This window comes from Sciurus vulgaris (genome assembly GCF_902686455.1).
Source record: "Sciurus vulgaris genome assembly, chromosome: 16".
NCBI lineage: Eukaryota > Metazoa > Chordata > Mammalia > Rodentia > Sciuridae > Sciurus > Sciurus vulgaris.
The window spans coordinates 16,446,741-16,459,240 of record NC_136477.1 but is presented as its reverse complement, the minus strand read 5'-3'; the positions used below and the strand labels follow the sequence as shown (position 1 = coordinate 16,459,240).

The window sequence follows — 12,500 nt, the reverse complement described above, 5'->3', positions numbered from 1 at the left end:
GAGGCCAGTCAGAAGGAACCGGTCGTGAGACCAGCCCTCCCTCGTGACGCGGTGCCCCACCACTCTCACCGCACCCTGAGGCACAGGCCCCGATGAGAGCTCCTGGTGCCACCCTCCGCAGTGTGGTCACGTGTGCCTCAGTCCCCTGGGTCCAGCTGCCCCACATAATAGCACCCCACCCTGGGCCTGCTCTGCACACACACCGGGATGTGACAGCATAGACGGGAGAAGACGCCATCCAGCTGCACAGGAGCCTGTCTCCTTCCTGCTGATGGTGGCCCCCAGCCCTCTGGCCAGTCGCCGTCTGCACCTGCCTTGGGGCGTTCAGTGCCTGGTGTTGGGATCACACTTCCTTTCTTTTGAGGTGACATTCCTTAGCATAAGCGTTCCCCAGCTTTTTTTTTTTTTTTTTGCGGTGCTGGGGATTGAACCCAGGGTCCTGTGCTTGCGAGGCAGGCGCTCTGCCAACTGAGCCACATCCCTGGCCCCGAGTTCCTCATTTTAAAGTGCGTGGTTCGGTGGCACATGGTCTGTTCACAGTGCGCAGCCATCATCCCTCTAGTCCCAAAGGATTTGCATTCCCGAAGGAGACCCTGTCCCCACTGCAGTCACTTCTCATTCCTGTCTCCCACCCCTGCTTTCTGTGAGGATTTGCCCACGTTGCCTATTATTTTTTTAAAATCAGCTCTATTGAATGGTGTGATTTACACACAAACACGGTTCACCAATTTTAAGCATATGTCCTTTCCTCCTGTGGGTTCTGCATCCATGGTTCTGCCAGTCTCAAAATAAATAAATAAATAAGAAAAGCATTGCGCCTGTACTGAGCATGTCCAGGTTCTCCCTTGTCATTACTGCCCAAGCCCTAATCACATTGGCCCAGGTGTTGTCAGTCACCTAGAAGTGACCTGAAGTCTACAGGAAGAGGTGCCTCAGTACAGCGCCAACACTGGGCCATGTTTCAGAAGGGTCTTGAGTACCCGTGGACTTGGGTATCTGTGGGGGCCCTGGACCCAACCCCCTGGACCCCACAGGTTATGTGTATGAGACGAGCTCTGACAAGCGTGTGGAGCTGTGTGAGCCTGAGACCGCTGTCGTCCTGAGGGCTCCCTGCTGCCCACGCCCTCCTCCCTGCCTCTGCTCCTGGATCACCACTGCCCCCTGTGTCACTGTGGCTGCTGCCTCTTCCAGAGCTCCCCACACGCGGCACCCCTCGGGCGTGTGTTCTGTGCTGGGTTCGCTCACGATGTCGTCGCTCATGGGCCTTTTTCCTTCACTTTCCAAAACACCTTCTAGATCCATTTGGAGGAGATCCTTTCAAAGAAAGCGACCCATTCCGTGGCTCCACCACCGACGACTTCTTCAAGAAACAGACAAAGAACGACCCGTTTACCTCAGACCCATTCACGAAAAACCCTTCCTTACCTTCGAAGGTGAGTGGCGTGGGGATGTCGGGATGGCTGTGTGCTGGCTGGCGTGTGAAGGCCGTCCTTCCCCACAGCGTCGCCTGTGCTCCTGGTGCGCACGGGCCATAGTGTCCCTGTACAGCTGGCCGGCTTCCTCCAGGAGGTGGGGTTCTGGGCCCAGTCTCATTCCTGGGTAACGAGGTGGCCACTGGCTCTACTGCAGAGGCTCATCCTGTGTCCCAGGGTGTCACAGCCAGCTGCCCAGTGTACCAAGGCAGGGTGGGCATGTGTCAACAGCTCCGATTCTTTATGCCATCCCCCTTCACTTTGCAGTCATCTGCTTTCACTGCCACTCTCTCTCCCAAAAAAGACAACAAAAAATACAGGCGTGTGCAGTTGCACATACCTGTATTCCCAACTGCTGGAGAAGCTGAGACAGGAGGACCCCTTGAGACCTGGAATTTGAAGCCAGTCTAGGCAACATAGTGTGACCCTATCTCAAAACAAACAGCACACACACTCAAAAACAGAATCTTCCTAGTACATAGCACTCATGGAATGTGGCATCTGACTGCCAGAGCAGAAGTCACTCTGTTTTCTAGGCTTACAGCAAAGTGCCTGAGGCTGGGAACTTTATAAAGAAAAGAGGTTCATTTTGGCTCGTGGTTCTGGAATCTGTATGAGGAAACTACCTCTGTGAGGGCCTCTGTATGTCACAACATGACAGAATTTGAAATAGCCATGTGCAGAAGGGGCACACTTAGGAGCAAGGAAGCATAAAATGGGGGTGGGGCCAGGCTTGGGTATTTTACAACCTACTCAAAGGAATTAATCCATTCCTACCACTCCTCCCAGTCCTGACATGGTGCCATAAATGGAAAGTTCTATATCTGACCTCTTGTGAAATATCAGACTCAAAGTGCAGATACATAACAGTATGGTGTAAAGTTACCCTTAGGCCATGAGTATGAGGTGTGTGAGAATCATAGACGAATTTCATGTTTAGACTTGCACCCCATCCCCAAGGTACGTCTTTATATACGTGCGGATATTCCAAATCCAAGTCCAAAACATTTTTGGCCCAAAACATTTTAGATAAGGGATGCTCAAACTTTCACTTTCTTATTAACATTTAAAAAGTATTTAGGGTCCTTAAGATTTGTAGTGATAATTTTTCATTCCTGATCTGTTTATGAATTTTATTGATCTTTTCCACAAACCAGCTTTTGGCTTCTGTAATTTTATCTACTACTTGTTTTCTATTTCATAGCTTTCTTCTCTTTATTATCTCCTTTCTCCTTATTTTGGGTTTGCTTTGCTCTTCTACTTCTCAATCCTTAAGATCCAATCTTCAGTCATCATTTTTTCGACTTTGTTATCTAATGTACATTGAAAGTAACATAGTTCCCTCGGGCACCACTTTAGCTGCAGCCCATCCATTTTGATAAATTGTATCATGTCATTCAGTTGGAGATGTTTCCCACTCACTTGTGATTCTTTTTACCTGTATTTAGAGGATGTTGTTTCATTTCCAGATAATTCCCTTTTTTCCTAATTATCTTATAATATCGATTTGTCATTAAATCTGTAATTAGAGAATATATTCTGTATGTTTTCATTCCTTGTAAACTTATTGAGCCTTGTTGATTATGCTCTATATTGGCAAACATACCACATACACTAGAGAAGAATGTGTATTTTGTCTTTATCTTTTTTTTTTTTTTTTTAGCTCTACCAATAACTGAAAGAGGGGTGTTAAAACAATCTCTTATGATTGTGGAATTGTGTGTATTCCCCTTTAATTGTCAAGTTTTGCCTTGAGTACCTTGAAGTTCTGTCAGATACGTACATATCTGATTGTCGTGTCTTCCTGATGCAGCAGCCTTTCCACCTTTGGTGATATTCTTTGTCTTTAAACCTATTTTACTACGTATTAGAATAACCAAATCATCTTCTTCATGGTTACTTGCTGTGTAACATCTTTTTTCAGCCATTTACTTCCAGTCTATTCAGGTCTTTGTTTGAAGTTTGTCTTTTATAATTAACATATTGCTAGAGACCTTTTAAAATCCAGTCTGGATGTCTCTGCCTTTTAAACGAAGTGTCTGCTTCTCCACCCCTGAGCTGCACTCCAGCCGTGTTGGCGCTTTGAGGAATAATGATACTTGGCACAGTGTTCCTGTTCTTTCTTCCAGTGCTTTTAGGGCATTCCATTGTCTTCCAGCCTCCATTGTCCTTGACGAGAAGTCATTCATTTCGAATAGTTATTATCCCGTATGCAATCTTATTTTTCTCTGACTACTTGCAAGATTCGGTCATTATCCTTGATTTTCAATAGTTTGTGAAGTATCTGGATGTGATTTTCTTTGTATTTATGCTGTTTAGGATTCTCTGAGCTTCTTGAATTTATAAATTGTTTCTCACCATATTTGGAAGTTTTTACCGTTGGTTATTTTGGGTTGCGTGTGTGGTGCTGTGGATCAGGCCGTGGCCTCATGCGTGCTGGCAAGCACTCCACCTCTCCGCTGCATCCCCAGCCCCAGTTATTTGAATTTTTTCCCGCCCTACCCTAGTTTCTCTCTCCTCACTTGCTGGGTTCAGTTACACACACGAAGACCTTTTGCTGTTATCCCACGGCACCTGAGGCTCTGTACTCTCTTTTCATTTTCTGTTCTCCACTTTCAGACTGGTGTCTACAGATCTGTCCTCACTTTGCTTGCTCTTTCCTCTGTCATTGCTTACTTGCTAACCTAGGGAAGTTTTTATTCTATGTATTATACTTTTCCATTCTAGAATTCCCATTTGTTTCTTTTGAATACTGTCTCTCTGCTAAGATCATTTATCTTTTTCATTCATTTGAAGCCTATTTTCCTTTCCTCATTGAGTACCTGTGTGATTGCTGCTTTAAAGTCTTCCTTGCCTGACAGTTCAATCTCTTGGTCATCTTGAGATTAACTCCACATATTGACTTTTCCTTTGAGAATTGGCCACATTTTTCTGGATTTTTGTATGTTGAATGGGTCAGAAATGTATCCTGTACGCTGTGAGTGTCTGGCATGGAGATTGGCGTTCACTAACATTCTTCTGGAGTACATAGATGCTTTTGTTTCAGCAGGCAACTGCAAACTCTCTCCTGACCTGCAGCAGACAGAAGCTCAGATCTTATTTTAGTTCCCTTGGCCTCATTTGTCACCTGCTTTGAATCTGTCCATGTCCACACAGAGCAGGATCAGCCTGAGACTTGGGCAGTGGAATCCGGGCTCTCATCCTCTGCCTCTCCTTTCCAGTTCCTCTTCCCTTTTCCATGGTTGTGGTCATCCCCGGACTCCATCCACTGGTGCGCAGGCCAGAAAGGCAGCAAGTTTCATATTTGAATTTGAAACACCTGTACTGTGTTCCAGCTGTCCAGCACCCTCAGGATGTGGCTGTCAGAATGGGAAACTTGTCCTCGCGCTGTGCTCTTCTGCCCGTCTTCATTCTTCCTTCCCCCAAATCTTCCTGCTTTGGTTCGCTTTCCAAGTCTTTGAGTTGCTGCCTTTTTTTTTTTTTAATCCAGAATTTGTAGGTATTATCTGCAGGAGGGTCAGTATGTTGGAACTGTGTCCTCCTACCTGGGTTAAGTTTAAGTGATCTCGCCCTCCCCATGGCCTGGCCCTGATGTCCTTAGGTGTCGGGAGGTTTTGGGATACGTGGACTGGACAAGGGAACAAATGCTCTGCACTTTACACTTCTCTCTTCTCACTCAGCTCGACCCCTTCGAATCCAGTGACCCCTTTTCATCCTCCAGCGTCTCCTCTAAAGGATCAGGTGAGAGCAATGGCTTCTTCTCCTTCCTGACTATTTCCTGGGCTTTTCTTCCTCAAACTCAATGGTCCTCGGGATGCATGCCATTAGTTAGGGGCTCCCAGGCCCTTGCCTGAGAGACCATTAGGCCAAGTTGGTTACCCCCTTGGCAGCTCTTCTTCCCGAGCAAGAGCTGGTTTCTTTCCAGAGAGGGAGTGGGATAGTGGGAATTCAGTAATAACCAGTGTGGTTAAACATTAGTCCTTCCTCCTTGTAATCATTTGGTTTGTGTCTTTGATATTTTTCCCTAAAGAATCCACACTTGGACCCTGGGTTCTCACTTGTGCTGTGTCTTCTAAGTTTGAAGGAACCTCAGCCCCCAGCATAAAATTAAGTGCACCCCTATGCTTAAAGTAAGGAAGCATTTGAAGACGACCCCCTTCTGGGCACAGGCCTGGCGTGGCCCTGCTGCTTTGCCTAGCAGCTTGCACTTGTTGGTTAGGGCAGCGTGGTACCAGAGTGGGTCAGCTGTGCAAGTCTCTCTGGGGCCGGAGAGGGCTTGGCAGCCATCTCTCCCTGTGGTCTGAGCTCCTGGGAGGATAAGGCAGGATAATCACTTGTGCTCAGGAGTTCAAGGCCAGCCTGGGCAACGGAGCCAGACCCTGTCTCAAAAGTACGACTAAAGGACAAATCCCTCCCGCAGACGACAGCCTAGATAAGCTGCGTCTCGGTGGCCCTCGAGTGGCCCCACTCTCCCTCTCATGCTCCCCTCCAGGCCCAGCAAGCCAGCAGGCCGTGCCCCACAGGAGCTTATGGCCCCTTGAAGACTGAGCTGCACTGGTCCTCTCGGAGCCAGCTGTCATGGCGAGATGCTGTGTCTCTGAGGTACAGAAGCCATGAGCCATCGGAGGCAGAGAGGCTGTGCCAAGCACCTTCACTGCACACAGGCTTCCAGTGCATGAGTGCAGCCTCCGAATCTCCCAGTTCAGGGCCATCCAGTATTTTCCTTGACCCCCAAAGGCATGCTGTGATCACGACCTGTAACTTTGACTTTGTTGGTGCCGATTGCAGATCCCTTTGGAACCTTAGACCCTTTCGGAAGTGGGTCCTTCAATAGTGCTGAGGGCTTCGCTGACTTCAGCCAGATGTCCCAGGTAAAGCCCCTCTCGTGGAGCCCCCGCCTCTGCCCGCGTCTTGTGCCTCTTGGTGCCGTGTGTATTTCACAGTGTGTGGTGTCACGTATGTATTTCCTCAGCCCCTCCCAAGCTCTGAAATGGGTCCTCATGTGAGGTGCGGAGTGAGCGTCGGGGCCTAGAAAGCACCCATGACTGGGGTCGGATGCAGTTCCTTCCCTCCTTGGGAAGCTGGCTAGGCCCCAGGTCCTCCCAGTGGCATGGATGCCCTGGCTCCCCTGCTTCCACTCGCAGCTGATGAGTGTCAGATTGCAGATCATCAAGTTGTCACCTCCGTAGCTGAAGAGGAACTCAAGGCATTAGGCACACAGGTCCCAGGAGGGTTGTGGGCAGCAGACCCGAGGCATGAAGTGTCTAGAGAAGGTGGGCGCGACTGCTTGGAGCTGCCAGGATGTAGCTCCCGAGGGGTTGCAGAGTGAGGGCCAGGCTGCGGACAGACGTGCAGGCGAGAACAGAGCTGTTAGGAAGAGCCCTGGAAATAGTTCTTGTGGCTGGACCTGACCCTGGGTACAGGTGAGGGTGGCGCCTGTCCTGGGATTTCCATGGGCCACAGCTTGCAGCCTTGCTGCTGTGGGCTCTGCTTTTTTCATGCACCTCACCAAATTTTACCAAGTGCCTGCCCAGGTGCCAGCAGCACTCCACAGAGAGGGAGGTGACCACAAGCAGAACACAGTCCCCCTCCTGGGGACTCTATCCCAGTTGGGGAAGACTTGTGAGCCAGATGATGGTGAGGGGGATGGGAGTGGGGAATTTCACCCAGAGTGACTGGACCCATCCTCTGTGGGTGCTGCCATTGGCTTGCGGGTGGGAGGGAGCCCTGGGTGTACAGTGGTCCTCAGTATTCATGGGCAGTGTTCCAGAACTTCCTCAGGTACCAAAACCTGCAGATGCTCGAGCCCCTTATGTAACGCAGTGTTGTATTTGCATGGAACCTACCCACATCCTCCTGAAGACCCGAAACCATCTCTAGATGGCTTAGCATACCTAAGGCAGTGTAGCGCTTTGTACCCAGTGATGCTGTGTTGTTCAGGGAACCATGACAGAAAAGAGGTCTGTACTTGTTCTGTACAGACAGTTATTTTTCAGATATTTTCAATCTGAGGTTTGTTGAATCTGTGAATGCAAAACCCACAGGCACACAGGATGGGCAAGTGAAAGACAGGTCCCCCGGTGTGGGATTCCCATGCTCCTGCAAGGCCCCCAAGCTGGGTACCCCACCAAGCCAAATCCCCAGTGTCCTGGCTCACTGACTCAGTGCTCGCTCAGCTGGTGGAGCAAACAAGTCTCTGGTGCCGAAAGCTTTGGTTGGCAGCAACAGCAGCGTGTGATGGTGGCCCAGGGCTTCGGAGAAACCCTTGAGGTTCCATTCAGGTTTTCAAAGAAACGTGTGAGTGGGAACTGGCTGCGGAGCCTATTCCGCCCTGGCCGGAGGCAGAGCGTCTGCTCACGCTGAGGAACTGGTCGCAGGGCACCCGTGGCCCTGGCGCTGAGTTGCAGGCTCTGTCTTTTAGTGCAGGGAGGGGACAGCCTCTGCCCCTCACCCTGCAGCACCGCGCGCCACGTGGAGCTGGTGAGGGCACCGGCAGCGTGCCTTCCCCTGCTGCTTGCTCTTGGGCTTGGCGGCTCTACACATGCTCCCAGCCAGCTGAAACCTGTTCATGAAATCAGAAAACTTCTGCCACATGGTGGCAGCAGTCTCAAAGGAAGGGGTCCAGGTGGTCCCTCAAGCTGTCATAATGGGGCCTGTCTTCCTGAGGGAGGCTGGCTCCAGAGAGGGAGACCTGGGACCCTTCTTGTCCATCCTCATGATCAGTACCAACAAATGGCATGACAACTAGCAGTGGCCTGAGCTGGGACAAGGACAGGGCCTCCACAGGCTGCCTAGCATGAGTGAGGACCCCTGTTTTAAGATGCATCCAAGCCAAAAGCCGTGTGGAGGTATTGCAGTGGCCAGGCAGGACAGCCAGCCTGGAGGGGCTCTCAGCCTGGATGGCAGCATGGCCTCTGTCTGTCCCCAGAGTCTGGCCCTTCCCTGTTCCTCTGCCCATTCCCATTCTAACTAAAATAATTGCAGTTCCCCTTCTGGTGGTCGTCCCCTCCTTGCTCACGTACCCTGAAGTCAGGCTGTCCCCACACATGTGCAGCTGTGATGTAGTCAGTCCCACTTCCTGTTCCTGGCGCCAGGCCAGGATGGTTGGACAGGGCCATGGAAAGTTGGTGTCCCATACCAGATTGTTTGTTTCCACCGTTCCGTTGGCTCCTGATTTCATGACACTTGTACAGCTAAATCCTGTCCTCAGAGCTCTCTGCTTTTCCTTTTGGTTACCTTTCGGTTTTTCAAGAACAACATCGGGGATATAAATAAAACGTGGAGGGAAATGAAAGTAAAGTGGCAAGAAGGATCTTTTTTAACTCTCTTTAAAAAAAAAAAAAGAAGAAGAAGAAGAGAAAAGAAACAACAGTGCCAGCCTTTTCCCACCTGAGCGGGGCGGTGGCGATGCACCCGGTGTCCCCCCCAGTCCTAGTGTCCTCCCTCTGCTGGCTCCGCTGGGGAAGACATCAGCAGGTTCCTTTGGTGGTTCTTCAGGCCCCCACCCCCACCCAGGGAGGTTTTCTAGACAGTGTTAAGTCTCAGTGACATGGACTTGCTTTAAAACAAATCCCCCGAAATAAGTTTTCAGAAGGCATTTGAAAATAAGTAGATAACTTACTTACATTGCCTTCTTTTCCCACCCTCACCCCAAAGAGGCCACTTATGAAGTACACCCTTGGTGGTGAGCCCATTTTTAGCGCCTTCTCGCCTGCGTTTGTTCTGTTTTGTTTTCGCGGTGCTGGGGCTGGAACTGGGGCCTCGCACGTGCTCAGTGAGCGAGGCTCTGCCTGAGCCCCACCCAGCGCGCTCAGCTGCTTCCAGAGCCGGGCTTTGCGTTTCTGGTGCTTCACTGAAGTTCAGAGCTGTTTGCAGCAACCAGCCCGTTCTTGAAGTGGGCTGAGAGCGCTCAGAGAGCTGCTCTTCACCGCGGCCCCTCGTCCCTCTGTGACCGTGAGCACACCTCACCCTGGCCTGGCTCAGAGCCCCCGCGCCCTGTGGAAACCTTTCTAAAAATAGTGACTTTCCTTGAAGTGACTACCCAAGTAGGAAAGAGCGGAGTCCCAAAGGAGACTTCTTGGGAAACCTGAAGTCATGAAAACTGGGATTCGGAAATGACGCATGACGTGGTGTTGGGAGGGCTGTAACACCCTGTGGTCGGGAGCCTGTCACCTCGGAGGGAGCCAGTTGGCTCAGTGGGCTTAAACCCAGGGGGAGGTGCTGTGTGTGTCCAGCCCAGGGTCCGCAGCCAGCCTGGGGTCAGGCAGCCTTGGCTTCACCGTGTCCAGATCTCACCATTAATGAGCTCCAGGACTCAGCACACCCGTTGGTCACCAGGGGCTTGTGCTGAGTTGGGAGACAGCCCAGAACGCAGTGCGCACCACCGTGCACATCGACCTGGGGAGCCACATCCACTGCACCCCTCTCCCAACCACCGCCTCCCCAGCAGCCAGGACAAGAGCTGGGGTCTCTTGGTGGCCGGCCTCCTGCTGTATACTCCCCTTTCTGCTTAGAAAATGGCTTTAATTCCTGCCTGCCTATCGCAGAAGCCATGAAGCCAAGCGCGTGGGTCCTGGGCCTGCGGTCATGCTCTGGTGGTGGCACAGCACCAGCAGGCAGCCCAGCACCCCTCTCATTCTTCTCTGTAGACCCCAGATGGCCCACTCAAAACTTAAGCACTGCCCGCTCTCTGCCCCCTCTTACCCTCCCTCCTCACCCTGCTGCTCTAGGTAGGCTCAGCTGCGAGTGGGGGACAGTCCAAAGAGGGTGTTGGGAGCAGATGGCACCTTCTTGCATTCCTTTTTTTTTTTTTTTTTGGCAGTGCTGGGGATCAAACCCAGGTTGTCACGCATGCCAGGCAAATGCCTCACCTCTGAGCTGTATCCCGGCCCTCAGCCTTCTCCGATGCTTGTGGGCATTGAAAGGAACTCTGTTCACTTCAGTGTGCTTGGCATACTATAGGAGTCCCCCCTTACCATGGGGAGTCACCCCAAGCCCCCCAGTGGATGCCTGGGACCCTGGAGAGGACCGAGCCTTGTGTACAGGACACTTTTCCTCTGTACATACCTCTGATAGAGTTTGCTTTTTACAAATTAGGTGTAGTAGAGATTAATGGCAATGATTAGTAATAGGCAGCTAGAACAATATGATGTGATAAAAGGTGTTTAAAACTTGAAGAATCATTTACTTCTGAAAGTTTTCATTGAATATTTTGGAACTGTGGGTAACTGAAACAGGAAAGTGATCCCAGAGCAGGGAACTGCAGTGGTTGCTCTGCTATCCTTGTGCTGATTTTCTCCACTGCCAGCAACACAATGCAGAAAGAGCTGGCCTCTGGTCTTTGTCATCTTAGAGGTGGGGAAGCCAAGGCAGAGTGATCAGGGCAGGGCTGGGAGTCCAGCCTCTACTCAGACCACCGAGTGCAGCCTGACTGGGCAGATATTCCTGAAACTCAAGCGACACATTTTGAAATGAGCTCCCTGCCCTTGGCACTGAAAAGGATGCTGTCCTTAGGGGAGGAGGGACTTCTCCTTCTAGGGGTGGCGGACCTCATGTTCTCCAGGAGGAAGTATCTGCTTCTCCAACCCTCAGCTGGCTCTGTCTTTTGCCTGCATCCATGAATCTCCTCCAGGGGCCTTTGGTTAGGGACAGTCTGACCAGAGTGGGCATCAGCAGCCAAGGACAGTACCTGGTGCTCTGGCCTGGGAGGTTGAGGATGCAGCCTCCGGTCCACCCCACGCTGTGTGTTGGGGCAGCGCATCTCCTTCCAGTGCCTCAGTGTCCCTGTGCGTAAACGGAGGTGGTGGCAGTAGGACTCCCTCCCAGGGCCGCTGGGAAGATGAGGTGAGATCAGCAGGAGAGCTGAGGGAACGGGGAGGGCTCCTGGGGTGGGTAGGGCTGCTTCCTGCGTGGCCCTCCACTTGCCTGCTGCTGGGGAGGGATGGCTGCCCTTAACACTGGGCCATCTCCTTGTGCCATCCCTGACACAGCTCTGCCTGGCTGGCAGCCTCAACTCTGTCACTAGAGATTGAGGTGACACTGTGACTAGATTCTAGTGGCCACATCTCGGCATAGGTACTGAAGGCTGCGGTGGCTGCATCTTCTGGGCTAGATGCCAGAGATGGAGGCGGACCTCCTCCCATTCTCCAGCAGTTGTTGGGTCTGGGTTTTCTAAGGAAGCCCAGGAGTGCTCCTCAGTGTTCCTGTGTCTGTCCCCGGCTGCCCTGCTGGCTCCTCCGTCCCCGCCAGGGCTTTGCCTGTCCCCACACTCTCCTCTTTTCTGTGACCTTCCGGGATTATGTTATCATTCCACCTATTTCTGCCAGTTCCCTTCGCCTCCTCTGAGTAGCGGCTCTCTTTGTCCTATGCTTTCCTATTTTATGTTTTAGTTATTTATCTTTAAAAGATAAATATCTTTAAAAGATATTTTTATATTTATTTTATACTTAGTAAGAGTGCATTATTTTCTATATTAATAAAACTGTAGTTGTTTTCTGTTTTACTAAACATTTAATTGCTTTTTGTTTTAGTAAAATGTTCTCACTACCCTCAAGTAGGGAGGGATTTTCTCTGGCCTGAGAAGCTCCAGCCCCCTTCACACCCAGGGCTGGGCTGGTCCTTGGCGCTCATCAGTCTGTCAGGCAAAGTTCCTGGCTGCCCTCTGGTGCTGGCCAGAGCACCCCCTGGAGGCGGATGCTCTGCTGGTGACCCCTTCAAGCTGAGTGGAGGGGCCAGACGCTTGCCCTCTAAGTGGGAGAGGCCTGGCAGCCCATCCCAGCAGTGTGACAAGTGGCTTTTTTGGTGATAGCAGGACATCCAAAACAGGTGTCGTTGGCAAGAAGGGCCCCAGAGAGAGCTGGGGGGGGGGGGGGCGGGGAGGGCAAGAGCAGGGTCCAGCCAGTCTCTGAGGAAGAGGGGCTTGGCCAAGTCAGCATGGGGCACAGCAGTTCCAGAGACCGAAGGGGTGTCTTGAGGGGATGGGACAAGGGCAGAGAGTGAGGGGGAAGGCGGGCCCATGCCTCGAAGAGA

At 51.4% G+C, this 12,500-nt stretch overlaps 1 protein-coding gene across 11 annotated transcripts in view; it reads left to right on the top strand.

Moving 5' to 3' along the window:
* EPS15L1 (epidermal growth factor receptor pathway substrate 15 like 1) overlaps positions 1-12,500 on the top strand; it is a 93,475-nt gene that overhangs the window by 59,990 nt on the left and 20,985 nt on the right. For 10 of the 11 annotated variants that reach the window (XM_079114966.1, XM_079114965.1, XM_079114963.1 and 7 more), the window contains exons 19-21: positions 1,297-1,433; positions 5,153-5,213; positions 6,261-6,343. In XM_079114966.1, coding sequence (XP_078971092.1) covers positions 1,297-1,433; positions 5,153-5,213; positions 6,261-6,343 — 281 coding nt within the window. Of the gene's footprint in view, positions 1-29; positions 42-1,296; positions 1,434-5,152; positions 5,214-6,260; positions 6,344-12,500 lie in introns of those variants that run through there. The other variant, XR_013759850.1, reaches the window with a different exon arrangement.